Source organism: Hermetia illucens, chromosome 5 (genome assembly GCF_905115235.1).
Source record: "Hermetia illucens chromosome 5, iHerIll2.2.curated.20191125, whole genome shotgun sequence".
NCBI classification, from domain to species: domain Eukaryota; kingdom Metazoa; phylum Arthropoda; class Insecta; order Diptera; family Stratiomyidae; genus Hermetia; species Hermetia illucens.
This window is the reverse complement of record NC_051853.1, coordinates 76,189,214-76,214,630: the sequence shown is the minus strand read 5'-3', so window position 1 is coordinate 76,214,630 and position 25,417 is coordinate 76,189,214. Positions and strand designations below refer to the sequence as shown.

Below are 25,417 nucleotides of genomic sequence, written 5' to 3'. Positions count from 1 at the left end.
CGACAACTGGCCTCATATGTGTCAATGACGACTTCGTTGAGGTCCTCCAACACTGTTTCCAGTTCCACTTCAGCCCCTCATATCACCGACTCTTAGTAGGTTCTCATGGGATTCTTTATTATTCTTTTCACAATCTGATTATTCTGTGATCCAACATAGAAGGCTCATCCGATATCCTTCAATTCTTGACCAGCCCTTTCATCAGAGTATTCCCTAGAGTTATGTCTAGTACCTCTTTTCTTAGAGTGTTCCTTACATATCCTTATATATATCTCCAACTTATTGCTAAGAATAAACTCAAGAAAGTACTCACCTCTTCGGTTGGTTTGACTGCTTCCCCAGACTTCGTGATAATCATCGCCATCGCACCGCATTCTCTTACAATGGTCCACCAGCCTAGCGACTAGCTTCGGTGGGATCCGGATGTCGTATCCTGGGAAGCAGCCTGATGTCACGACTGCCTCTCGAGTGCTGCCCTCCGCTATAACCGGTCAGGAACTCTGAAAGGCATACACATTTTAAATTACATTTAAAAATGATGGAAGTTCTTGGCTTTATGCAAGAAGAGTTCCAAATTACCTGCATGTTTCCTCCTTCCAGGCAGCGAATCTTTCCGCTATATACCTAGGCCTCCTGAGACAGCACCATTCAAGTTTTCTCCTGCGAACTTAATGTTTCAGTTACGGCAGATGCAGCTTTTGCATGGTGGAGGTTTATCTGGGATATCTTAGTGCTGGTCATTGGCCCCGTTAGTGTTTTGAGCTCTTCTCCACTGTCGGAGTATCACCCTCCTCCTCAGACATGGCGCTATTTTGCACGTCGCTGTCGACCCTAATCGCTGTCCACCCTAAACGCTCGAAGATTTGAGTCTATCTAGGTCGTCCAGCATCTCTTCTTCACCGTGCTGCAGGTCTACTTTTTTGGTTAATCCAATCCTTTCCACCTCTATGGCTTTCGAGATTCCTTCCGGCACTTCGGTAAATTTTCCACCCGATGTATCATCAGAAGTATTTTTCTCGGCTTTTTCCTATGTACATGCACAGGCATGTTGCCAAATCTATAGCTGATATGGCAACTTCATCGTTTGATCGCTTCAAAGGATCGGTCATCCACCCCCATCGTGAGTGACCACTGCCCATCACTTTACTTCTAATAACTCTCCGTAATCATGTATGAAGATCCTCATTCTGAGCAATTAGGAGACCCATAGGATCTTCCGTCTCTAGTGCTGCGACTTTACGATGAAAAACACTTTCGCCATGTGCGCTCCTAGTATATTATCCCCAGCACATGTAGACAGTTCTGCTCCTTCCCAGCCTGGGAATTTAAGAACTGTAGTCTTGAGCCACTCCGCAGTGTATTGCGCTCCACAGCCCGCCAACATGTGACCTGGTCGAAAGCATATTCCGGTGAAAACAAACTTCACAGTCCATCCCATGCACATTTACCTGAGGACAAGGTCTTCGATGATTTGCAGCTCTTCACTCGTGAGTGGTTGCTCCGGAAAAGTTTTTGGCAGTGTGGTCAGTCGAATGCCATTGACAGCATTAGTATAGTTAATGGCGGGCTTCTTGACTTCTGCCTTCACTCCTGACCCAACCAGGATTTCCTCCTCTTGGGTTCAAGTTTGGGTTTTTTGGGAGCATTCCCCTCAAGTAGACTAATCTCGGCTGCTATCCGCTTTCTTAGCTGCGATAAACATGGCTTCGGTCTATCCCAAGCTCCTAAGGACCTCTTGTGGTTGAAGACCTTCCTTCAGATAACGCAGTTACCGTTTAGCACTTGTGTCACTGAGTCCTGTATCTTTCCTGAAGTATGTTATACTGATCTCAGACGTGCGTTTGCTTGTGCCTGCTTTTTGAGTTGTGGTCTTTGTTGGTTATAGTCCTCGCAATATGATGACCCAGCTTCTCCAGTTTGTGTGCGGTATGGCGTCCCGCTTGTTTGGTTTTTTTATTTTTATTCATCCCACAGGTATAGGGGCTACGAAGTCCGTCCTGCCATAGCCCCCCCGTAACAAGTTAAGGTCAAACTTATTCACTGAAGCAACCAACAGCAACCAACTGTTCCAACACAATCACTTATTCCCGACTGCAAACTATCCGATAGGCCTGACACTCTGGATTGGGGAAGGTGTTTTTCGACTCCCTAGTCATGTGTTAATTGTAGAGCCATTTGGTACAAGGTGTGGCTATCACCATACATTAACCGTGCTAGTAGACGAGAGGCTTGACTCATGGAAAACCACACATCACCCTCGAAGAGAGACAGATCACTCTCTCATCCCACCCCTAGCATGATAATGGCAAAATTAATTTCGCTCCACTTCGGAGAAGCAGTCCTTTTCAAGATGTTACGAAAGTTGCCAAATCATCCACGAAATATGGAACTTCCTGGGATGGTATATGATTGAAAACGGTTGTAGAGTGTTTCTTTCGCTTTTTCAACCGACCATCATTGTGGATGGAAAGATTACCATTGACGTCCATCTTCATTCGGTACTTTATATATTAACGGAGCTCCAGCGCGCCGCGGTCACACTCATTTGCCGACATGAGCAGCTTGTTACATTTATTGATGTTTCATTACTCTTCCGTAGTTTCAGTTTTTGTCTGATTTTACTTTTTTTACCTTCGAATATCGTTTTAGTTAGACTTGACTAGTTTTAAACTGGGGTCACAAAAGTCAATTCGACATGGCTTTCCCTCGTCTCAATTGCAGAATTCTAATAACAGAATATTCGGCTTAATGAGCATTCCTGCTGTGTATTTCTTGCCTTCTTTTGTTTAGCTTGACTTCGTAACATCCTCTGTATCCCCACTTATTCATGATTGGTTGTTGCTATGTTCTCATTGCTGACAATAATAAACTTTGGGCGGTTCTTGGTCACCCCTAAGCAATCGTCTCCAGTACAAACCAGATCTTGTAATGATGTGAGAGGCACAAGTGGTAATAACTTCGCCCACTACCCTCATATGAATAGTAAAATATTATATGCAAATGCATGTTGGGGCTTTTTTCCCAGATATTGAAGTGGCAACTTTCCACTATGTACATTTACAAATATTAGCATCATGGGTGACAAAACTCAACTCTTGGAGGTCTTCTGCGACCTCCAGACGTTGTTCATTACCATGTGCTCATTGCATGCATGATATGTAATCCAGACGATGTTTTGGGAAAATTGGAGAGGATTATCAGATAAGGAACCATTTTCAGGACAAAAGATATTAACTATAATTGGTGCACCAGGCTCGGTCTACAAAAAATGGAAGATAGAAACACAAAACTCGTCTACCAAAAGCAAATACACAAACTAATTTGCGCCAATCAGACTGTAAAGTGTAAAACTTTTTGGGAAGCTTCTACACAAAACACATTACATGTCTACAATGTCCCTGCAGCCCGTATACATATGTTCCTGCAGAATAACCCGCGGTTATCGTAAAGTAAACTACATGAAAACAGAAAAAATGGAAACTTGAAAATAAAAATTCCCTGAAAAGTTGAGGAGAAAAATATTTTTGTTGCCGTTGTCCAACTGGTTAGTTGGCAGCCATCCAGCAAGTTCAACTCTGACCAGGATAATCCTAAAGACGGTCAACAATTTGTTTGCCCGTTGGGACGAACTGCTAAATATATGATTTCGGTTTACCTCACATGTTAGTGTTTGTGCGTCGTTTGGCAAATAGGAGATGAATAGGATACGAGTACATGTATCTCGTATGAAAGTTCAAAGGTTATAGTCCCGTGCTTAGAGCTACGTTCATAAATTTTGTAGCCAGCTATGATTTTATCATTGGGAGAGTCCTAGTCGGTTACCAATCCAGAAGGCCCGAACGTTATGTTTTGTATCTGTCTTACTTCGTATTTCATGTTGCTTCCCGGTTTATTAAGGTTTTGAAATGGAAATGTCATTATATGTGGTCACAAGATTATAACTCCGTAATCAAAATGCAAACCATAATTACTCCATGACTCTATAATCATTAGAAACTGGCTTGATAATTTCAAGAGAGTAATCACTTCGTCCTTTGTTTTGTAGGTGACAGGACCCACTTCAAATTATGTAGCTGTGACCGTAGTGGACAATAATCACACAAATAGTTTAGGCCATGTATAAAAATATGCAATCAAATTTAAAATGTCATTTCATGGAAACAATACTATAAATCCGCGTGTCCCTGATAGCCCACTGGCATTTGAATTTGTTATAGGAGTTATCATTGAAGCGGTATCCTCCCTGTATCCTGCACGGAATATCAGCTCTGATTGGTTTCTACCGAAAACTGCATAGTGACTGTGATTAAATGAGATCTCTGGTTCCCTGATTGGGAGCTTTAACGAAAAAATCCCCCCCCCCCCCCCGTGATCCTCCACAATAACGGATATGCAACACTAAATCATTTTGTTCTTTTAAAAATTCAAGAGAAATTTTTATTCAACGATGTACTTGCATGCAGCCTCGCTGTGGGGATAGAAAAGGGTCCTGCCATTGCCGGAAATGTTTTTCCGAGAATGTTTGGTTTTGACTCCATCATTTTTCATCCACTTCAGATGGCACGAAACCAGACTAGTTCGGGAGGCATTCTCGCATGTAGCGCACGAACCGCAGGGATGTTAACAGACAGACTGGGGCTAGGGACTATCAGTGTTTTATCATAACGCGATACAATACAGCGCCAAGGGTAGTGCTATTCATGCCATTATTGTTATTATATTTTTTATTGTCGATGTTACTGTTATTGTTTTGTTTTGCTGTCCCGATGCTTATGACACTTCCCAGCGTATGTGTTCCCACAGCTTCCTCCCCCGTCATTATTTGTGTCTATTAGGATCATGTCAGACTACATGCACACACCACTTTCTGCTGTTTGTTATGTCAATGTTGTACCATTGTTTGTTGTTGGATTGTTGGTTTTTATTTTCTCGTATTCCATTTTTTCTCCCATTTCAGTTGAAATCGACCGAATCCGGATATGCAATCAATCGTAGTAATGACACCCTTGATTCAAACGACACTGAAATCGATTGCAAAAGCGACGATCGCAATAGACCAATCTATCGAAATACAATCGTTAGTGAGGCTCATGATTTGACGCCAAACGGCATGATTACTAGCACCAGTAATCATTCCGGAGCTAATGGCTCCGTCATTACTATGACGCTCAAAAATAATCACCTGATTGTCGAAACTGAAGAGCGAAATGTAAGTTTTTGATAATAGAGACAAAATCGTGAGGATTTTTTGCTTTTTGTCCTTTAAAGTCGTGTCCCAGATGCGATTCTATTGGAAAATGCAAAATATGCAGTTCACATAGCAGTCGTGGTAAATCGGCGTGGAAATGAATGCAGTTCCACTTTACAGAACTTGTTGGAAACTCAAAGGATATATTGCCGGAGTGAGTGGCTTATTTTTCGCGACATATTTGGGACACGGCTTTAGTTTTCATTTAAAACGTTTTTTGTGTATGTGTGTGCATTTGAACATGCTTTGGTTTCCCTTTTTAATTTCTTTTTTAATTTACCAGAAAAAGTTATAGTTTGTTGAAGAAACCCACATATCATAAAAAATCAGCAAGTGTTCCAGCTTCGCAACATTACCTGGACGTGCTTACCTCATTTTGAATTCATTTCACACAGGTGCTATTTGCTATTAAACGCTTTTTATTTAACGTTGCTTTTCCGTCAAGTAAAATTACGTGACATCATGCCCTAACCTTTCGGAATATCGCACTCTGTTACAGTTACACAACAGGTACACAAGTTCATCATGTTGCTCAACTACTCTCTAACACCCTCTACTGGATGAATTAATCTCCATAAAACCTTCAAGAATTATTTAAATTGATCTTGGAGTAAAACTTTGGATTTGTTAATTACTTTAACTTTGTCCCGCTAGCCTAGCCTAAAGATATAGACTTGATCGCTGTTTCAAGAATTCCGGTAAAAATAAGCCTTTTGTTTTGTCCCATGTATATGGTTACCATTTACCCCTTGCTGGAGTATATGGTAGCTCTTCAATCACACATACGTGCTCTTGTTCGCGGTTACTTGAACTGCCCTTCAGCTCCCCCACGACTTTGAAAGGCGTCCGCACTCCTCATACGTTGTGCACCAAGCACCCTTCGGGCAACCCCTTAGTGAAATTATTGCCTATCCTTAATGTATCACCTACCCACTTCCGCTTTCCCATCACATTGATAATCGTTGGCACACATGTGCGCGAACATGCTCTTCGTTTGAAATAGTATCAGACCAGCGCACTCCGATGAAACGTCGCAGACAGAGGTTGACGAAAGCGTGTAGCCTTTGAGTGACAGTGGACAGTGACAGCAGCACAGAAAGAACACTAGCACGGAACAGTCTCAACTTGATTTTCGCGCTGAAATAACTGCATTTCCAGATTTTAGGCAAAGTAGCGAAAGCGGATCTAGTGCTGTTAATGCTTCGGGCATCATTACGTCATCGTCTTCAGAGACCGCGTCTTTAACATATAAGCTGATCATCGTTCTAGATGCTCTGCCCATTATTGCAAATAGGGAGGGTGCGATAACCCGTCAGACTGAGAACCTTGAGAAAAGCAGAAAATACGATTATCGGTTTCGCCCAGTGCAGAGACAACTCATCATACGCTGTCTCACCATTGTCGTGGCAACAGCGCGACTAAAAGTAGTAAAGATGGAAATTTCTTTTTTTTTATACAATCGCCAACACAACAAGGATACGAAATATATTAAAACCGCCAGTACTTTAAGTCCAGGCCAGACCAAAGCTAATTTTTCTTTAGTTTGGGATAGGAGGACCATGGTCTTGTTTGTGTTTACTTTCAGTTCAACTCCACTTGCCTCTCTTTTCAAAATCCAGGGCCATTTGGCCAGGGTATATGACCCGGTGAGAGAGCAAACAGATGCCACCAGTGAAGTCAAGATGTTTGAGGTAATATTTTGGCGCCCATTAAACTCTTTTCCGTGCTCCGGATAAGGCAGCTTGAAGAACGTCACCGATAAGAGGAAAAAATAATATCGATCTCAAGATGCAACTCTGGCGGTCTCCGCTTTGGACCACAAAGTTTATAATGATCATTAATTTTTTCCGGAATGCTGTTCCTGCATATAGCACGCCAGCTGCAGTCCCTGCACACACTATCCAAAGCTATCTCGAGAGTGATGGAGAGCAGATCTTAACTTCGCGCACTGTTTCAAAATGATTCGTACCCTGTTCATGTGTTCTGTTGATCAAGCTTTCAATATGTTCTTTAATGCATCCAAAAATTATTTTAGTTGTTATCTTTGCGACGGTAGCAGCACAGCTTCCCAACCCTGCTAGAAGTGTCGGATGCAACACGCAAACAAACGTAAACGACTATCCCCTTCAAGACCGATATCAGCGCTTCTCTTGCACATCCAGGAAATAATTTCTAAATCTGCTGCTGATCGCAAAGTGGTCAATCTGATTCCTTGTACGGCGCTGGTCGGCTGAAACCCAACTGACTTTAAGGCAGGTTCTGTGTGCGAACAATGTGCCACCAACTGTGAGGCGGTGTAAACTGCAGAAATCTGCGAACCTCCCACTATTGCCGTTACGGTCGTCAAGACCATACTTTCTCATCACATGTTCTAGCAAGATCTTGTCAGACCTCACCTTGGCAGTCAGATCAGTCATAGCGATCACAATGTCATCTTTGGCTGTCTCTCGTGAACCGCGTGTAATTGCCCGTAAAAAGCATCCTTCTCCTCTATATCGGAAGTCCCCGCTGGTGCATAGCCTTGTACAATTGTGATGCTCCTTAACCTGAAATGTAATCTTGCAGTCAGAAGTCTGTCAAAAGCTAGCCTTGTGGTAGCCATCAGAGACAACCCAACACAGGATTCACGTCGGCTACCATTCGGCTTTCATCATCATCAACATCGCAACAACCGTTATCCGGTCCAAGCCTTCCTTAATAAGGAACTGCAACCATCACTGTTTTGCGCGGTGGTCCAACAATTCAATATACTTAAAAATTATCTAGCGTCCTGGCCTACGCCATTGTTCCATCTCAGACAAGGTCTGCTTCGTCTTCTTTTTCCACCATAGATATTGCCATTATAAACTTTCCGGGCTGGATCATCCTCAGCCATACGGATTAAATGACCCACCCGCCTTAATCGACTGAACTGGATTCACAACCAGACAGTTGTCGCATCGCTCATAAATTGCGTCGTTATATAGGCTACGGAATCGTCTATCCTTATGTAGAAAGACCAAAATTCTTTACAAGATTTTTATTGAGTTTTGAAAAAAGGAAGTTATGCTACCGCACCCTGTTTTATTAAGTGTAAGGCGACCAGAAAAGTGTGAAAACTCGAACCTCAGTGTCCCGCCATTTTTTCCTCAACCGTTAACTAAAATCCGAGTTGCCACACGGCGCAACGAATAGTCAGAATTCTGTCACTTCTAGTAAGAATAGTGCCGCCGTTAATGTGTGGAAGTCAATAAACTGTCGTCGCCTGCTAAAATTGGCAAACCAAAAGCAGCTACCCGGAAAAAGTCGAACCAGTGTGGAAAAAGGCGACAACAGAGCTAAGAAAGTAATGTGGTCGCGTGATATGGAGGACACATTTTAGTTGATAACGCAAAGAAATGCCGTAAAAATGATATAAAGCCGGATCTTGAAGGAATGGAGTTTGAATACGAAGACGCACCAACGGCGGACTCAGTCAACGATTTTGATAGGACGATTAATGGCGAGCAAACAAAAGCTAATGATGGGGGAGGTAGAAACAAAAATAAAAGCCTGCTGATCTAGAAGGAAGATGCTTTATCTTTATCTTCCGTCGACTATTGCCTCACTAGAGGCAACTACCAAATCAATATACGGTGAATCTAGCCCCAAGCATACCAACTGGGTAACACCAACACCATTTTTTGCCTCCTGTGGTGTGAAATCTAACAACAAGCTTTAACAACGAGTTCCACAGGTTCCTCGGAGGAAACTGGTTAGTACTAGACCACTGTTCCTTCCTCACATCAAAGGTGAAGCAAGAGGCTCAACGCTCAAAAAAGGGCCTCTCCGTACCGGTCCAAACCAATCCCATTGACTAGAATGCATGTGATTTTAATGCCTTCTTTCATTCGGCCTTCTTTGCCTTTTGCGCAGCGGTAACCCAAGTCACACGGAACTACATGTAGCTTCTCGCCTTTCGCTGATCAATCCCTGCATTTCGTGTTGATGTTCAATATGATGATCATGTTATAAAATCATGGATGTTAGGATCATTGAGTTGAATATCAACCCTATAGTAAGTCGAGCTCGAATTTATTACAAGAAAACCCTACAGGGGAAACTATTTAGGAATAGATATTCCCGACAGTACTCCTTCCTAAAGAACAACATCCATGACTTCGACATCTCAATCGGCAAAAGGATCTTCCCTCTCTATACTAACCACCTACACAATCGCCTCTCACACATTGAGCTAAGTTCAAACACATACAGGGAGCTCAGGCAAATATACCCGCGCAAAACTGCCAGCCGTAATAATACCCTTCCACAAAATATCCCAAAATAGCAAACGTCTTAGCTAACCATTGTGCGAAAGTTCACCAATCTGCTCTCTTGGTCAAAGTTTGCATCAATTAACTGCCTTCGCTCCGCAGAGTGCTATAACCAAACAGTCAATCAGGCTGAAGTATTCAAATACCCACACTCCCAAATAGCCTTACTGGCTCACACCCGTCTTTATAAGGCAAAAGTAAGAACAAAAAGTCGACCGAGCTTGATAAAATTCCTTCCATAATTCTTAAAAAATGTTCTGTCTCGATCACCATTGCTTGCTCAACGATCATTTCCTCTTGAGCTGAAAGTGTGCTCAGATCATACCCATCCCAAAGAACAACGAAAATCGCCTCATCCCGGATAGCTACCGGTCTATCTTTATCCTTCCAACCTCCACCAAAGTCTTCGAGCGGAGCAGCAACTATCATCATCTTACACCTATCCAGCTAGAATCCCACAAGGGTCAGTCTTGTCCGCATTCCTCTTCCCACTTTTCACCGCGGATATCCCGAGACCGACTTTCACATCCAATCTTGTCAACATTCTTCAATATACCGACGACCTTATCGTCTACGTTACCACGAGGGACATAGCAGGTGGCGAGGCTCGTCTGAATTCATATTTAGATGAGCTCTACCGCTACTTCACTAAGTGGAAACGAGCCCTCAGCCTGTAGAAATACCAAACAATCGTCCTGAAGGGAAAAATGAAGATTACCCCGAAAATTCATATATCGCCCAGTGAACCAAGTGGCTACCTTGGCGTCACTATAAACACAATGCTATCCAATATTCGTTATATCAATAAAGTTCTAAACCAAACGGCGCCTTCAGATCATTATACCCCATAATCCACTTTCAGAAGCCCATCCCACCAAAAGTCAGGATTTTCAGCCACAACCAGTTAATCCGACCCTTAATCACTTTTGGCATCATCTTCTGGACCGACATCTCGTCTTATCACATGCAGAGGCTATGTCTCAAGAAGCGGCAAATCTTTCACCATTGCACCAGAATATTTAAAAAGACGATGTTACGAAGTAAATATCCAACCAGATCCTCTATTAAGCCTACAAAACACCATGCATCTCCGCCGTGCTGGCTAGACACGCGGTCAAATTCCTTGAAAGATGTTTGTTATACCCTAACACCTCAGTTGCTGAGTGTCAGGTGATTGAAATCAGCGACAGAGAAGGTAGAGTAGATCTCTACACGGGTCGCCACTCCCACACCCAATACGTTCCTCCACCCAAACAAAGCGGCTCACACCGTTCATAATCCACCTTCCCTTCCTTATTCCTTTCCCATCCTTATCCTCCCGTCCCTCTCTATTTCAGAAGTACCGGCAATAACGATTGGAGGTTTTCGTTAACTTTCCTCCACGTATCCATTTATCTACAATCATCTATTATATATTATAAAAAAAATTATTAGAAGCTCGCTGCTAAGGTTCCTGCTAGGTTAAGTATCTTTTCAATTGTGGTGTCCATATTTATTAATAAAAAAGTTGCTTAAACAAATGTTGTTTCAGTTAATATCCCTCTTGCACTCGATGCATGCAACGGAGTTGTTCCGGTTCAATTGCCGTGGTGTCGGTTGCAAACATCTTATGCAAAATTCGTCTTCCACGTCTTCACCAGAGGAGGTCACTTTTCGGGTATTATAATGAACTAATGGACGGATTTCGCGATGGTCAAATCACCTTAATGAGTGACTGAACACGATCTAGAGGGAAGAGCTATTCCAAAAACCTAAAAAGTTGACCGTGAAAGTTCGTCCGCAAATATTAAAGCTCCATCTGCCACGCCTCTGTCCTAGCCAGGTTCGGGAATGTGGGATAGTCCTTTGAGCACTACCATCCTTCACGTGTCTATACCAGAGCGTGGGTCCGCATCGAATTTTGAAAATAATCGCACAAACATTAGGATTCGCGTACGCCTAACGAATTAAAGCAAAACGTGAGCTAAAACCTAAAAAATGAAATTTAAAAAATAAACGACGGCTCGACCGCGTATGGAGCCGTAAATCTCCGGACTGTAGTGCCGCGGTCGACGGGGGAAGATCCACGACGGATCACAGTCTCGATCTTTGTTTCTCTGCCTCTGCCTCTTCCCTCCCTTCCTTGACATCCTCAGACTATTATTCTGGGGGATCTCCCTAATGGTGGGAGCTTTGCAGGGAAAGAGGAGAGCAGTCCTTAAATCAAAGAAGGTTAATTATGCTTTATTACACGTTATATATTCAAAGAAAAGAATCAATTCAAATAAAAACAAGAGAGCGAGAAACTGAAACCAGTTTAAAGAAAGTACTAAAATAAAATATAGTAGAATAAAAAAAGTAATAGAATAATAAAATAACCAACTTTAAAATAAAACAAGTCGGGAAACCGGGAGCTAGACGCGTCAGGTATGAAAGGTTTTGTATATTTTTTTTATAAAGAGAGTTGAGTGTGCATCTGTTCCATTAGTATGTAGCACGTAATATATACATATATTATGTAAAAATATCCACTTTCAAGTGATATTGACATTCATAGTCTTAAATTTACAGAGGAGCGACAGTTTTGACCTAGTATAACTTTGTTAATAATAATGCGAATTTCACCAAATTTGGCAAGATCATGCTCTATGCTGTAGCCTACATTGCTACAAAATTTTAATTCTAGGGCGAACCTAAGGGGGGTTTGACTGCCAATTACTAAAAATTATAGTAATGTACTATTATTGGTGTCCGGATAGCTGAGTGGTTAGAGCGCAAGGCTGTCGTACTGAAGGTCGCGGTTCAAATCTCACTGGTGGCAGTGGAATTTGTATCGTGATTTGACGTCGGATACCAGTCGACTCAGCTGTGAATGAGTACCTGAGTCAAATCAGGGTAATAATCTCGGGCGAGCGCAATGCTGACCACATTGCCTCCTAGTGTACCGTTACGGTCTTGAATGAAGTGCTCTAACACACTTCAAGGCCCTGATCCAACATGGATTGTTGCGGCAACGATTATTATTTCCGAGCTATCACAATCTCGGCAGATGCCGGATTTTACCTAATACTAGCACTAAGTGCCAAGCATTTAGGCTCGGACGATCCTACCTACTTAAAAACTAAAAGGGGCACTGGTGGTGGTGGCCGGTGGTAGGTCAGTGGGAGAATCCGTCGAGTACTCCCCGCAACATCGAGCACGTATGCAGAATGGTGTACTTCTGCATGGTTTGAACCAGACTGTGCGAAAGTCCCAGGACATCAAGGGAAGCCGTCAGGGATTTAGGTACAAGACCTGTAGCTGACAATATTATGGAAACTACAACCACCCGCCCGAGACGCCAAATTTCTTTGATTTCCCGAGCCAATGGCTCATAGTTCACCTTCTTCTCCACGTATTTCCGTTCAATGTTGCTATTATGGGGGATAACAGCATCAATAATATACGCGGAGCGACCCGTCTTGTCAACTAACAGTACGGCAGGATTATTGTGTGCAGTATGGCGATCAGTCAGAACTTGCCGGTCCCAATACATGTTGTAAGCAGAACTATCAAGTACCACTTGCGGCTCATATCGGTAAACCGGACATGTTCCCGTGATCAGCCCATGCTTATATGCAAGGTTTTGATGGATAACCTTACATACAGCATTATGCCTGGTGGTGTATTGCACCGGTGTCATAACAGTACAGCCAGAAATGAGATGATCCAACGTCTCTAACGCCGAACCACACATTCTGCACTGGTCGTTCTTCACCCGTTCTTTCATGATGAGCTTTTTATAAGCTCGGGTGGCGACCACGCCATCCTGAATGGCACACATGAACCCCTCCGTCTCAGCAAAGAGCTCCCCAGCACACAGCCATCTGTTCGACAGATGCAAATCGACAAATTGCTGCCAAAGACAATTCACGTGTTTACCGTGCATTGCCTTCGACTCCCATTCATCGATCCGCTCTTGGTCCGACTTCACCCCACTCAGAGGATTGAAGGATCGATCCTTCAAGTTAAGTGGAGTCAGTCCGCAGTCTGCCTTACAGACAGCCGCATGCAAGGGGCTCGCCTGCTCTTTGCTGTAAAAATAAGCGCGCAGCGAGTCGACTTGACGATGATGTTGCGCCGCCACGTCAACCACGCCTCTACCTCCGATATCACGAGGCAAGTTCATCCGCTCCACGGCAGACTTTGGGTGATGCATTCGGAATTTGGACATAGTTGTCCGTATCCGCCGCTGAACGTTTTCCAGATCGGTCTTCGTCCACGGCAATATTCCGAATGCATAAGCCAGTGAAGGGATGGCGAATACATTCAACGCGCTTATTTTATTCTTCCCCGAGAGATGCGATTTCAGCACCAGCTTTACACGTCGCAGGAATTCGGACAGCAGAGCTTCTTTCAGATCACCAACTCGAGCATGGGTTCCTTGCAGAATTCCTAGGTACTTGTAGAAGTCTGTCTCGGTCATAGTTTCGATGTGGAGGTCACCAATGCTATGTCCGGCATGTGGCTCGTGATGACCTTTGCGGATGGCTTGGATTCGACACTTGTCTAATCCAAACTCCATCCGAATATCACCGTTGAACATGTCTATTATTCGCAACAGACTTCTAAGATGGTCGTCAGTACCAGCATATAGCTTGATGTCATTTAAGTACATCAAGTGTGTCAGTTCGCACCTAGCACGTAGGCCATACTTTATTGCAAAACCATGCCCTCTAGCATCATTCAGTAGCCATGAAAGGGGGTTCAGTGCCATACAAAACCAAAAGGGACTCAACGAATCCCCCTGGAAGATGCCCCTCCGCATACGGATGGGCTCTGAGGTGCTTGCACCCTCAGATGTACGCACCGATAAGGTGGTATGCCGCCCTTCCATGACTGTCGCCAAAAACTTTATTAGTTTCGGATCAATGCGATACAGATATAGGATGTCGATTAGCCAGGTATGCGGAACGCTATCAAAAGCCTTGGTATAATCGATATAGCAACTGAAGAGGTTTCTCTGGCCTCTAGTTGCTTGTCCTACAACTACCGAGTCGATAATGAGTTGCTCTTTGCAACCCCTTGATCCAACTTGGCAGCCCTTCTGCTCCTCGGACAGAATGTGGTTGGTCTCGAGGTGCGCATTGATCCTTCCACTAATAATGGACGTGATGAATTTGTAGGGGGTTGGTAAGCAAGTGATCGGTCTTGTGTCTGCGGGGTCCTGCACCGTGTCCTTCTTAGGGATAAGGTAGGTAGTCCCCGCAGTGAGGAAAGGTGGAAATTCCTCCGACCGACTCATGATCTCATTTATATTGCGTGCCAACCAACTGTGTACGCTGGTAAATTTCTTATACCAGAAATTCTGCACCCGATCCAGACCTGGGCCCTTCCAGTTCTTCGAGATGTTTATGGCTCGTCGAACTTCCTCTTCGGTAACATCCGCGAAATTCATGCCAGGTGTATTGGCATGGCGGGTGCCTTCGGCGGTGATCCACTCAGCATGCTCAGCAGGTAACCCCCAAAGTCCACCCCAATACTCTTTCGCTTCCGTCACCGAGAACTGTACTGTCTGGACGCTCTGTTGGGATTCGTTGAGAGATCTGAAAAAGCTCCGCTGGTTCCTCGCGTATGTTGCATTCTGGACACGTCTGGAATAACTTTCGCCATACCGTCGTAACCGACTGCATATGACAGAAAGTTTCTGTTTGAGTATGTCCAGAATTTCAACAACGGGTGTCTCACAGGGGATGGCATAGTTCCGGTAAACCCTCTGCACTTTATTTCTCACCCGTCGGCTGGCACTGCCAGTGCTGATCTGAATCAGTCTAGCAATGTCCTGCCTTAGTGAGTCCCGCCGGCGTTTCAGACGAATTTTCCATGGTGGATCTCTTTTGTCACTCAACCCAATAACGCGAAAGCGAATCTTCTGACCGTGCAATCTGATAGCCGCAACTGCACCACAATACACAAGTGATTGTAGTAGCAGCAGCGACATATCAGCACACAGTCGAGATGCAATCTCATCATTGATTTGAGATAGAATTCCCGGAGTTGCTGCAGATGCATAGAGCCTGGGAATACCTGGTCTATGCAAAGGATCCATATCCGAGAATTCTATACACGCTCTTTGGAATTCGTCCCGAACCTCAGCGGAAACCTCAGCTGGATGGTGGAGAAGAGTGCTTCGGCGAGTACTGAACTTGTTGCCTGCAGTGCGGCGTGGTGTTGTTGATGCCGCCGCCTCTACCCCCATCGACTCTCGGTCACCAGTTTCCCCGATGACTTCAAGTCGAACACGCTCCCTGATTGTGGCCGGGATTGTGTCGCTGCGAGTAATGAAGCGGTACTGGTCTGCGACTCGCTGCACAGTCACGTGCGCGAATTGCGGGAAACGCTCGACGAATCTCTGGTGCAACAAGGGGCGGTAAGATGTTGTATCTGCCCCTGCCGTTATTTCGTAGTAGGAGCGGACGATGAAGAGGTTCATTTCTTCAGTCCATTTCATCCGCTTCCTACGCGAACCTGCTGAAGTGGTCGCCACAGATTGTGGCGAAACAGCTGCAGCAGGCGGAGCTGTGCTCCTGGTCGTCGTGGCGCCTAGACGTCGAACCGCCCCACGACTAGCGGTTTCGACACCGTGCTGTCCATTACGAGAGCCCGACCCAGTCACCAAGTCAGACGACTCCCGCCGGTTATCCGTACCGGACCTCAAATTTCTCCTTCTTGTCATTGTTGGTGGTGCATTTTATCCCTAGCTGCCAGGTGTTGAGATAGCTTCCTTAGTGAGTAATCTGCAAGACTGCAAAGTTCCTGCACTTTCTTCACCTACCCCCTGAGACGCTGCGGTGGCGTACAGCCATTCAGACTGAAGCTATCTATCCCTCCTTCTTTCACAACCGGGCTTGGGACCGGCTTATTATTATTACTATTATTGACTTTATTTGAACCTAGGCACCATACAGTGCCAGCTCCCTAATTTTTTTCAAATTTTTCGGTTGAGCAGTTTCTGAGAATGGGTTCTTTAAAGAAATCATCACTTTCAACCCCCCGCACTCCCCACCTTTTCAACAAATATCAAAACTAAGACCGGCTTCGAAAAGTATTAACCGAAACCTTTAATTTGATACCCCACATGACTATATTTGATGAAAAAAAAATGTACACCCCCATTTTGCATGTATGGGGACCCCCCCTTAAATTCAACATAAAAGGATGTAACTCACTATATGCGTGAGCGTTCACAGTTCCCACCTTTCTACCAAATTTAGTGCCAATGGCTACAACCGTCTCCGAGAAAAATGCGTGTGACGGACAGACAGACCGACGACAGACAGACAGATGGACAGACAGACAGATAGTAAACCGATTTTAGTAAGATTTTGTGTTTACACAAAACCTTAAAAAGGAAAAAAACATAAAAAAGGAAGCTATCAGGAAACCTTCCGGGTGTTCGAATAGATACAATAGAAAGCCTTCGGAATTGTTCAGGAAGCCTACACAACACTTTCACCCCCGACGGAAAATGGAAGGATGCACGAGTCTAATGCTGAGTCAATATTGACGTATATCCGAGGCCAAGGTTGCTGGTCGGGTGCTGTTCGTGTAAATTCTTCGGAGTAGAATAACAAACACTGCGGGGAAATGCGACGGCTGTCCTGATGAACGGCAAGAACTGACGTTCACTGAATACTGCGGTCACAATGCCAAAGAAAAATTCCTTAATTTTCTTGAAATTCTGTTCATGCACGCACTTCTCGTGGACAACTGGACCAAGTGATAAGATTCCCAAAATATTGAGTGAGCACGTAGTCGCTTAAATGTTAAATACAATGACTACAACCGGTCAATAATGCAATTAAGCCAGCACTCCTGCCAAAGGAAATCAACACTTAGAGTTGAAAGGTAGCATAATGTCTCCTCTACAGTGAACGGAAAACTCTTCCCAAACTATGAGTAATTTCTCAAGTGTCCACACCCGAAGTCACAAACATGAAAGAAACACTCCGCGAAGACAAAATTTTGTACTTTCACCACGCTCGTTGGCTAACTTTGCAAGGTTTCAGTATATCCAACTCATAAAATTCAGAGAAAACTCCAGGAAACAATTAACTACGGAAAATCCTATGAGCTACAATGGCTTTAGAGAATTTGTCCTTAATTGAAAAGGAAAATAGCGGGAAAGAAAAGCACTCCTCCCGTTCGATGTAACTCCGTTGCAAAAGCCCTCCGCCTCTCCGTTGTGAAAAACTCACGTTCTTCTTTGTTCCTTTGTTCTCTCCGGCCCATCAGCCGTCTCCCAATCACCCGGTCCCGCTAAACCTGGCCTTGAACTTTTGGAGTTCCTTTTGCTAGCAACATGCACAGTAGCGTTGACGGATGTCGCAGATCATTCCCCTCTGTCACGATCAATTCGCCCGAATGCGTTGAATAATATAATAATATGCGGTGAAATTTAAGGCAATTGCACACTATAGAATTCATTATTTGGTCAATTTGATCCAGAAAAAGGCGATTAAAATCCCGCTCCTATCCCGAAGCCGCGACCAATATAGTATACGACCTTGCTTTCCAGGAGTTTTACTTCCTGTTATTTTTTGGCATTGAAACAGATCGCTTCTTCGTCTGTGAATCTTCTCTTCTTTTTTTGAAGAAATTCCCCCAAGCGCTGTCCTCTGCTTGATTTCTTTAGTGCTGGTGGAGTGGCTTCCATAAGCCCAATTGAACTCAAAATGGAAGAAAGGAATGATGGATTCGCGGGACGAGGGTTAGACCCTAACTACGAAAGGGCTGCGACCCTGATGACATGCGTTATTACCCTTTCGCGCAATGTCAAAATTACAACTCTTCACATATACCAGAAATTATGTTACGTTTTCATATGCTTACTTTGAAGATCCCATGTGTTCTTATGTGGTTTTGTCACTTTTTATAAAATAATATTTTTTGCGTAACTTTTGATCACTGCCTTCATAAAATGTCAGAAATAGCCACTCCGTACTCGGTATTAGAAAGAGAAACTTTTTTTATTTACAATAAGTATTGCCACGCTCGCACAGATGGCGTTAGTAGATAGGTGTATAAAATCATGTAAAGGTGCGGCCCAGACCACATACCTGCATTAACAAAGACTATTCTAAGACTATGAATGCCAGTATCTCGCTGAAGTGAATATTCTGACATAATATATGCATATACATTAGTGTTAGCTATAAATGGAACAAATGCCCATTCAAATATTTTTACATAAGAAATACACAAAGCCTTTCATACCTCAAGCGTCCAGCTTCCAGTTTCCCGACTTGTTTGATTTTCCTACAGAAAGGTGTCACTAGAAAATTAGAGTGGGAAGTAAATTCGGTGCCAATTATCTCAGATCCTATAAATTCAGCTTTCTTTCCACCCACACGTGCGTAATAAGATCAGCACGTGCGGCCTTTCCATCGCAGAATACATCTTTGAGCTACTGAGTGAGATACCCACATGTTTCTTGAAAATATTAATTTCAAAGTAATATTCCATTAAAAGAAAAATTAGATGGTAATGCACGAGACATTGTAAAGTAGCAACCGCATATTAACGTACACACCGCAATGGCTATCAATAAACGTATATCATACTCAGAAAAGCAAATTTCCTTGAAAGTTTTCCTCATCCCTATCTTTGACTTTTCCGCAATTTCAAATATCCTGTGCGGAAATTAATAGCCTCCCCCAGAAATTTTCTGTGTTTCACTTCACTTAAAACTTCAGGAATGAAATCAAGAAGAAAATATGTTTGGCAGGGTCCTTTCCTATTTGAGGTAACTTCTTCCTTTGTATTATATATAAGTGCTCTGTATTTCGCAACTAATAATATCATTCGCCAAGCTTGAATGCTCCCTCCAATTACTCAGGCAAAAGGAAAATGGGAAGAAAAGTCTCTCGATTGCTGCCGTTTTATGTTCAATTTTCAAGGAAATTGAGAAGAAAAATATTGCGCTTGTGGTGCATTGAAGAAGTGGTTAGGGTAGTGGGTGAGCCGGGGGAACTATACCTGAATGTCTAGTCGAATTCGGCATGAAATAGGTATTGATGAGGGCAACTACCGTTTCTGAGAAATACATTTGTATGCAATGACACTCCTGCTAATAATGGGGCACACTTTCTGTCTAGCAAAGGAAAAACAAAGTTTGTTAACGGAAGGGGAGTGGGGAATTCGGAAAATTCTTTTTAAATTGGTGAACTCTTGAATTCTTCCAGAAAAGATAAAGAATATTTATTTACATCTGACGGAAGTCGCTTTCAACTGAATACACAACTCAAGGAAGAAGAATTTCGGGCAAACAGCGCTCCCTCGCACCCTTAAATGAACCATATTATGACCACCTAACACTGAACCAGTTGCCATTCTAAAATAAATGAATAAGAGACCAGAAAACAAGTTGAATTTTACTGTTCGGGGAAGTTTGGTTTTATAACATCCTCTTCCACTTCCTGAGATGTCCTCGAAATTGGCTCAGATTAGGTTTCTTTAGCTCCGAAGCCCACCGTATCCATCGAGATTGTGGTGGTTTCCTTTGAACTTAAATTATAAATGAAACCGAATTTTCTAGCCGGCAATATGGGTCCTTGGTTAAGCCTAGACGAATGAAATCAAGACAAGGAATAAAGTTTCAAGTGACCTCGAGAAGGATATCAACGAATTCGGTCTGGAATTCAGATTTCCTCCTGCGAAAAGGACCCTACAATCATTGTGACTGATTAAATTTTGCGGAATTTCAAAATGAAATTCAATTTTATGGCTTTACCTTCCAATAAATGGAAACTTTTTTCGAATATGCGACCGTTGTAAAACGACATTTAGTGACTTCAACTTTTTCCTTTTTCGAGAAGGATGTCTCCTAGAAAGTTTTTCCTTGTGATATTGAATGTAATCAGACAATTTCAAGCGGAAATTGTCAAGAACCATTAAAATATTGGAAATTCCTTTTTGGATTATTATTTGCTTTGTATGTTGGGTTGAGCTGCTCGATAACTTTTATGATGTCTAGGGTTCTAAAGACCAAAGGAAAAGTAATAGAAAGTTTCATATAAAGATTTAAGAGAGCCTCATATGATGTTGGATCATTATAAAATAAAAAGGGACACTGCATTTTAAACTCATTCAGACAATACATTGCTGGTGAGAATCTACTACACAAAATTAATGATCGAATCTAATCTCTCTATTCATCCCTCGTTGGGGTATAGAGCGTCAACTGCACCTACGCCATTTTTCGCGGTTACCTGAGATGTCCTTCAACTCCCCCACGACTTCCCGAGACCCTCGGACTCCCCCTCTACTGTCCTGCGCTAAGTGCCCTTGGGGCGACGTAGTCGTCGGTAATTTCGGTAATCGGTAATCGGCGTGGTTTTACGTTTCAATACGGGTGCCGTACTCCTCAGTTCGTTAGAGATTTAGGTAAGTCTTGCATCCACCACTATGAATGCTAAGCCACTTGGTATAGACTGGTACCGTTGTTGCTTGTCTCAGCGGGGCTCTGATTGTGGTCACAAAATCAATTCGTGTCCTAAGAAGATCGTGGGATTAAGTCCAGACAGGTGCCCCGTAAAACCCTCAAGGACTTAACTGTACAGATCAAGTAACCTAACCGATGCAACTTATTGAGCCAGATTTTATCCACAACCTGACGATCATGATATCGTACGTCCTCATGTAGGGAGCCAAAAATTCTTCAGAGGATTCTTCTCTCGAACGTGACCAAGAATTCACAATTTTTCTTGCTCTCTTGTCTTATCGTCGCTGTGCAGTTTTACCTTGGCTATGCTATCATAGCCGGCCTTGAAGTCGATGAAAAAATGGTGCAACTGATGTCCATATTCCAATAGTTTGTCCATCGCTTGACGCAGAGAGAAAATCTGATTTGTTTCTTGGTTGGGTATGTAAGGCAAGAGCTAAATTTAGGCTTAGGCATACAAGTACGGAGTGGTTAATACTTGATATCCAATCCAATGCTGAGACCGTTAGGCCGAGTTGGTCGAGAATGATATTCTGGAAGTTAGGAATAGTTAGTTTTGCTAGATTCTCAGTCTCCTTCATGTGTTGGATCTACTCCAGAATGTGAATTATAGGGTCTACAAATAAGTTCTGTCGGTTTTCACAATAGATGGCGTAGCTTGTTTTTTATTCCATTGAACCACATTTCAAAACATTCATCGGAAAGCTACTGTCAATAGGCACAAACGTCAGTATAAATTATTTAATTGAAGTGTAAACAACAATACTTTTTTCATCAACGAAAATGGCCAATTTTGTACCAAATAATGTGTTTTTGCGGGGAGTTCTACTTCATGAAGAAAAAAGCAACCGAAAGTCATCGCATTTTGGTGGAAGTTTATGGTGACCATGCTCTATCTGAGCGAACGTGTCAGAGGTGGTTTGGACGGTTTAAAAGTGGCGATTTTGATTTGGAAGACGAAGAGCGCGCCGGACGGCCAACAGTTTTTGAAGATGAAGAATTAGAGGCATTGCTCGACCAAGATCCATCGCAAACGCAAGAAGAACTTGGAAAAACACTTGGAGTCACTCAGCAAGCCATTTCCAACCGTTTAAAAGCAACGGGAATGATCCGAAAGGTCGGAAATTGGGTTCCGTATGAACTGAAGCCAAGAGATGTCGAACGCCGTTTTTTCACGTGCGAACAACTGCTCCAACGACAAGAAAGGAAGGGTTTTCTGCATCGAATAGTTACTGGCGATGAAAAGTGGATCCATTACGATAATCCCAAGCGTCGGACAACGTGGGGATACTCCGGCCATGCCTCATCATCGACGGCCAAAGCGAATATTCATGGTGAGAAGATCATGCTGTGTATATGGTGGGACCAGCTGGGTGTGGTATACTATGAGCTGCTAAAACCGAACGAAACGGTCGCGGGCAACCTCTTCCGGTCGCTGTAGCATGGCCTGGCTGACCAGTACTTCTCCAATTACGAGGAGCTCAAAAAATGACTCGATGAGTGGATAGCGGCCAAGCCGGCCAATTTTTGGCACGATGATATCTATGAATTGCCTGAAAGATGGAAGAAAGTTGTGGCTAGCGATGGGCAATACTTTGAACAATGAATGTATAACCAATTTTTCACAATAAAGCTTCAAATTTAACAAAAAAACCGACAGAACTTATTTGTAGGCCCTATATATATATCTGACATGTTAAGCTTATGATTTCAATCCCTTCTACATTTGAAACTATCTAATTCAAATCTAATGCAAAGGAAATATGTTTATTTGTTTAAAGCGGAATACCTAATTTAAACTTAAAGCTAATACAAAAATTACTACATTTATTTCTGGGGCTAGCTTTTATTTTTCTTTTCAACTTATAGTTTTTTTTGCTTCATATTCATGATCTCAGTTTTTTTTTTGCGGTAGGAAGACGAAATGCATTTAAGCGCAAAGTGCCCGACTCTTAGACAGACTGCCGGCTATACACCCCCGGTGTACCTGTGACTCTAACCTGGAACCGTATGACACGTTACCTCAGGCCAGGCCTATTCAGTGTAGGAGCAAAATCCCGACGTTAAGACAGCGGCAGCTACCTTGGTATCCTTCTAGCCCACCTCCTCCTTTTCGCCTGAAGAATGCCTTGAGTTTGCCAGTCGACCCCACGTATCGCTCTACAGTATGGCCTCAATTATGGTTTCCTGAGATACTTGACACCCTTCCATCGGAAGGCGATGACGATCCCTATCCTATCTCCTGTAGAAGAAAAAGATATAGCAGACATCATGCACCACGTCCTTGCAATAAATGCAGTCGGACCACCGTGATTTCCTAATCGTGTGCGACTAAAAAACCCCGTGTCCGCTGGATAGGTTATAGTCAACCTCATCGTGCTTTCAATTGAACCACGGCTGCACGACTTTGATGATATGAGCAGACCATCCCCCTCGATTCTCTTGCCCGAGATTGTCGCCATGCAAAGAGTGTGTCCTTCTTCACAAGCATTGGCTTCCTTATTTCCCTTCCATTCTATGAAGTATACTGCTGGCTTCGAAACGGTACGATAAGTATATGGCGTTCCAGAGATGCAGGTCAATGGTAGATCCCAAACCCACCTCCAATGTGACCTTCATTTTGCACTGTACTTCCTGGGTCTTGCACAGCAGGGCACGGCTCTTCAAGTAGCCCCACAGTAAAAAACTACTGGTAGTTTCCAGCGTCACAAGTAGGTCGAACCAGTTCGAAAATTGATGGTGTTTCTTACGTCTAGTGTCATAAGGAGCACCACTCACCGGCAGTGGCGACTACGTGCCTCAGCTCGTTTCATCGCTTGGAACACTTTTTCATTCGCATCAATTGTGGAGCGCCCCACAATGAAACCTTGTTGTGTCGGTAAGTTGTCTCCCACAGTACGTGTTGCGTCAGTCAGTGTTGTATTTACATGTAAGTTTCAGCGCTTCCCTGGAAATACCAACCGGTCCTGGGGTTTTTTTGTCTTCATGGACATGGCCGCCTCTTCAACTTCCTTTACAGTGAAGGGTACGCATTCCTCAGTACGAATTCTTGCATTGACGTCGTCAACTCGGATGGGGTGCACAAGAAAAAGGACTTGCATGATAACCGAGGCCCTCTCTAATAACGTCGCTGATTAGCTGCTGCGCAAAACGTCCTTTTTAAGGTTTTGTGTAAACACAAAACCTTATTAAAATCGGTTTACTGTCTGTCTGTCTGTCTGTCCGTCTGTCTGTCTGTCTGTCTGTCCGTCACACGCATTTTTCTCGGAGACGGATATAGCGATTGACACCAAATTTGGTAGAAAGGTGGGAACTGTGAACGTTCACGCATACAGTGAATTACATCCTTTTACGTCGAATTTAAGGCGGGGGGGGGGGGGGGGGTCCCCATACATGCAAAACGGGGGTGTAAAATTTTTTTTCATCAAATATTGTCATGTGGGGTATCAAATTAAAGGTCTCGATTAGTACTTTTCAAAGCCGATCTCAGTTTTGGCATTCGTTGGAAGGGTGGGGAGCGCGGGGGGTTGAAAGTGATCACTTCTTTAAGGGGGCCATTCTCAGAAACTACCAAACCGAAAAATCTGAAAAAAATCAGGAGGCTGCCACTATATGGTGCCTGGGCTCCAAAGTACATTCCGTGCCGATATCTGTTTAAATAAAGTTAATAATAGTGTATTACTACAATTTTTTGTAATTGGTTAGAAACCCCCCTTAAATTCATCCTAGTACCATGAAATTTCGCAGTGATATAGGCTATAATATAGAGCATGATCTTACCAAGTTTGGTGGAAATCGCACTATTACTAACAAAGTTATAATACCTCAAATTTGTTGCTTCTTTGAAAATTGAAGACTGTGAATGTCAATATCACCTGAAAGTGGATACTCTCACATAATATATGGATATATTACGTGCTACGTACTAAGAAATACACAAAACCTTTCGTACCTGAAGCGTCCAGCTTCCGGTTTCCCGACTTGTTGTCTTTTAATTTCGTGGCGGAGTTCCTTCTTCTCTCTGTAATATTCAACATGTTTCCCTTCATCTTGGCCTCTTGCACGCTGAGTAATTGGCCGAAGTCTGTGGCAGTTCCTTCGTTGATTTGCAATTTAAGCCGTTCACCAGTACATAAGTAATTTCCCGGGACAGAGTTTTCTTTTCAGTGCCGATGCATTGTAAGCTGCGGTGATAGCGCGCACTGCAGAATGAACTGACGATTCAGTCGCAATTTTTCTATCTGCACCTGGACCTTTTCGCAAATTTATCTCTCTTGAGAGAGCTTTGACAAATTCTCCGGCTTCAATTTTCCCCAATATTCCTCGCGGTAGCTGCTTGCGGGGCGTCAGAATGTTGGAGAAGCCATTTGGTACTTCGAAAGAAATGCACTGATCATTACTTGCTGTGAAGCCTTC

At 43.4% G+C, this 25,417-nt stretch overlaps 1 protein-coding gene across 2 annotated transcripts in view; it reads left to right on the top strand.

The window, feature by feature from the left end:
• The window catches only part of LOC119658080 (serine-rich adhesin for platelets), a 459,260-nt gene that overhangs the window by 421,852 nt on the left and 11,991 nt on the right, over nt 1-25,417 (top strand). The window contains exon 6 of one of the 2 annotated variants that reach the window (XM_038065341.1): nt 4,958-5,209. The exons of the other annotated variant lie outside the window; for it this stretch is intronic. Coding sequence (XP_037921269.1) covers nt 4,958-5,209 — 252 coding nt within the window. The remainder of the gene's footprint in view (nt 1-4,957; nt 5,210-25,417) is intronic. 2 annotated transcript variants of the gene reach the window in all.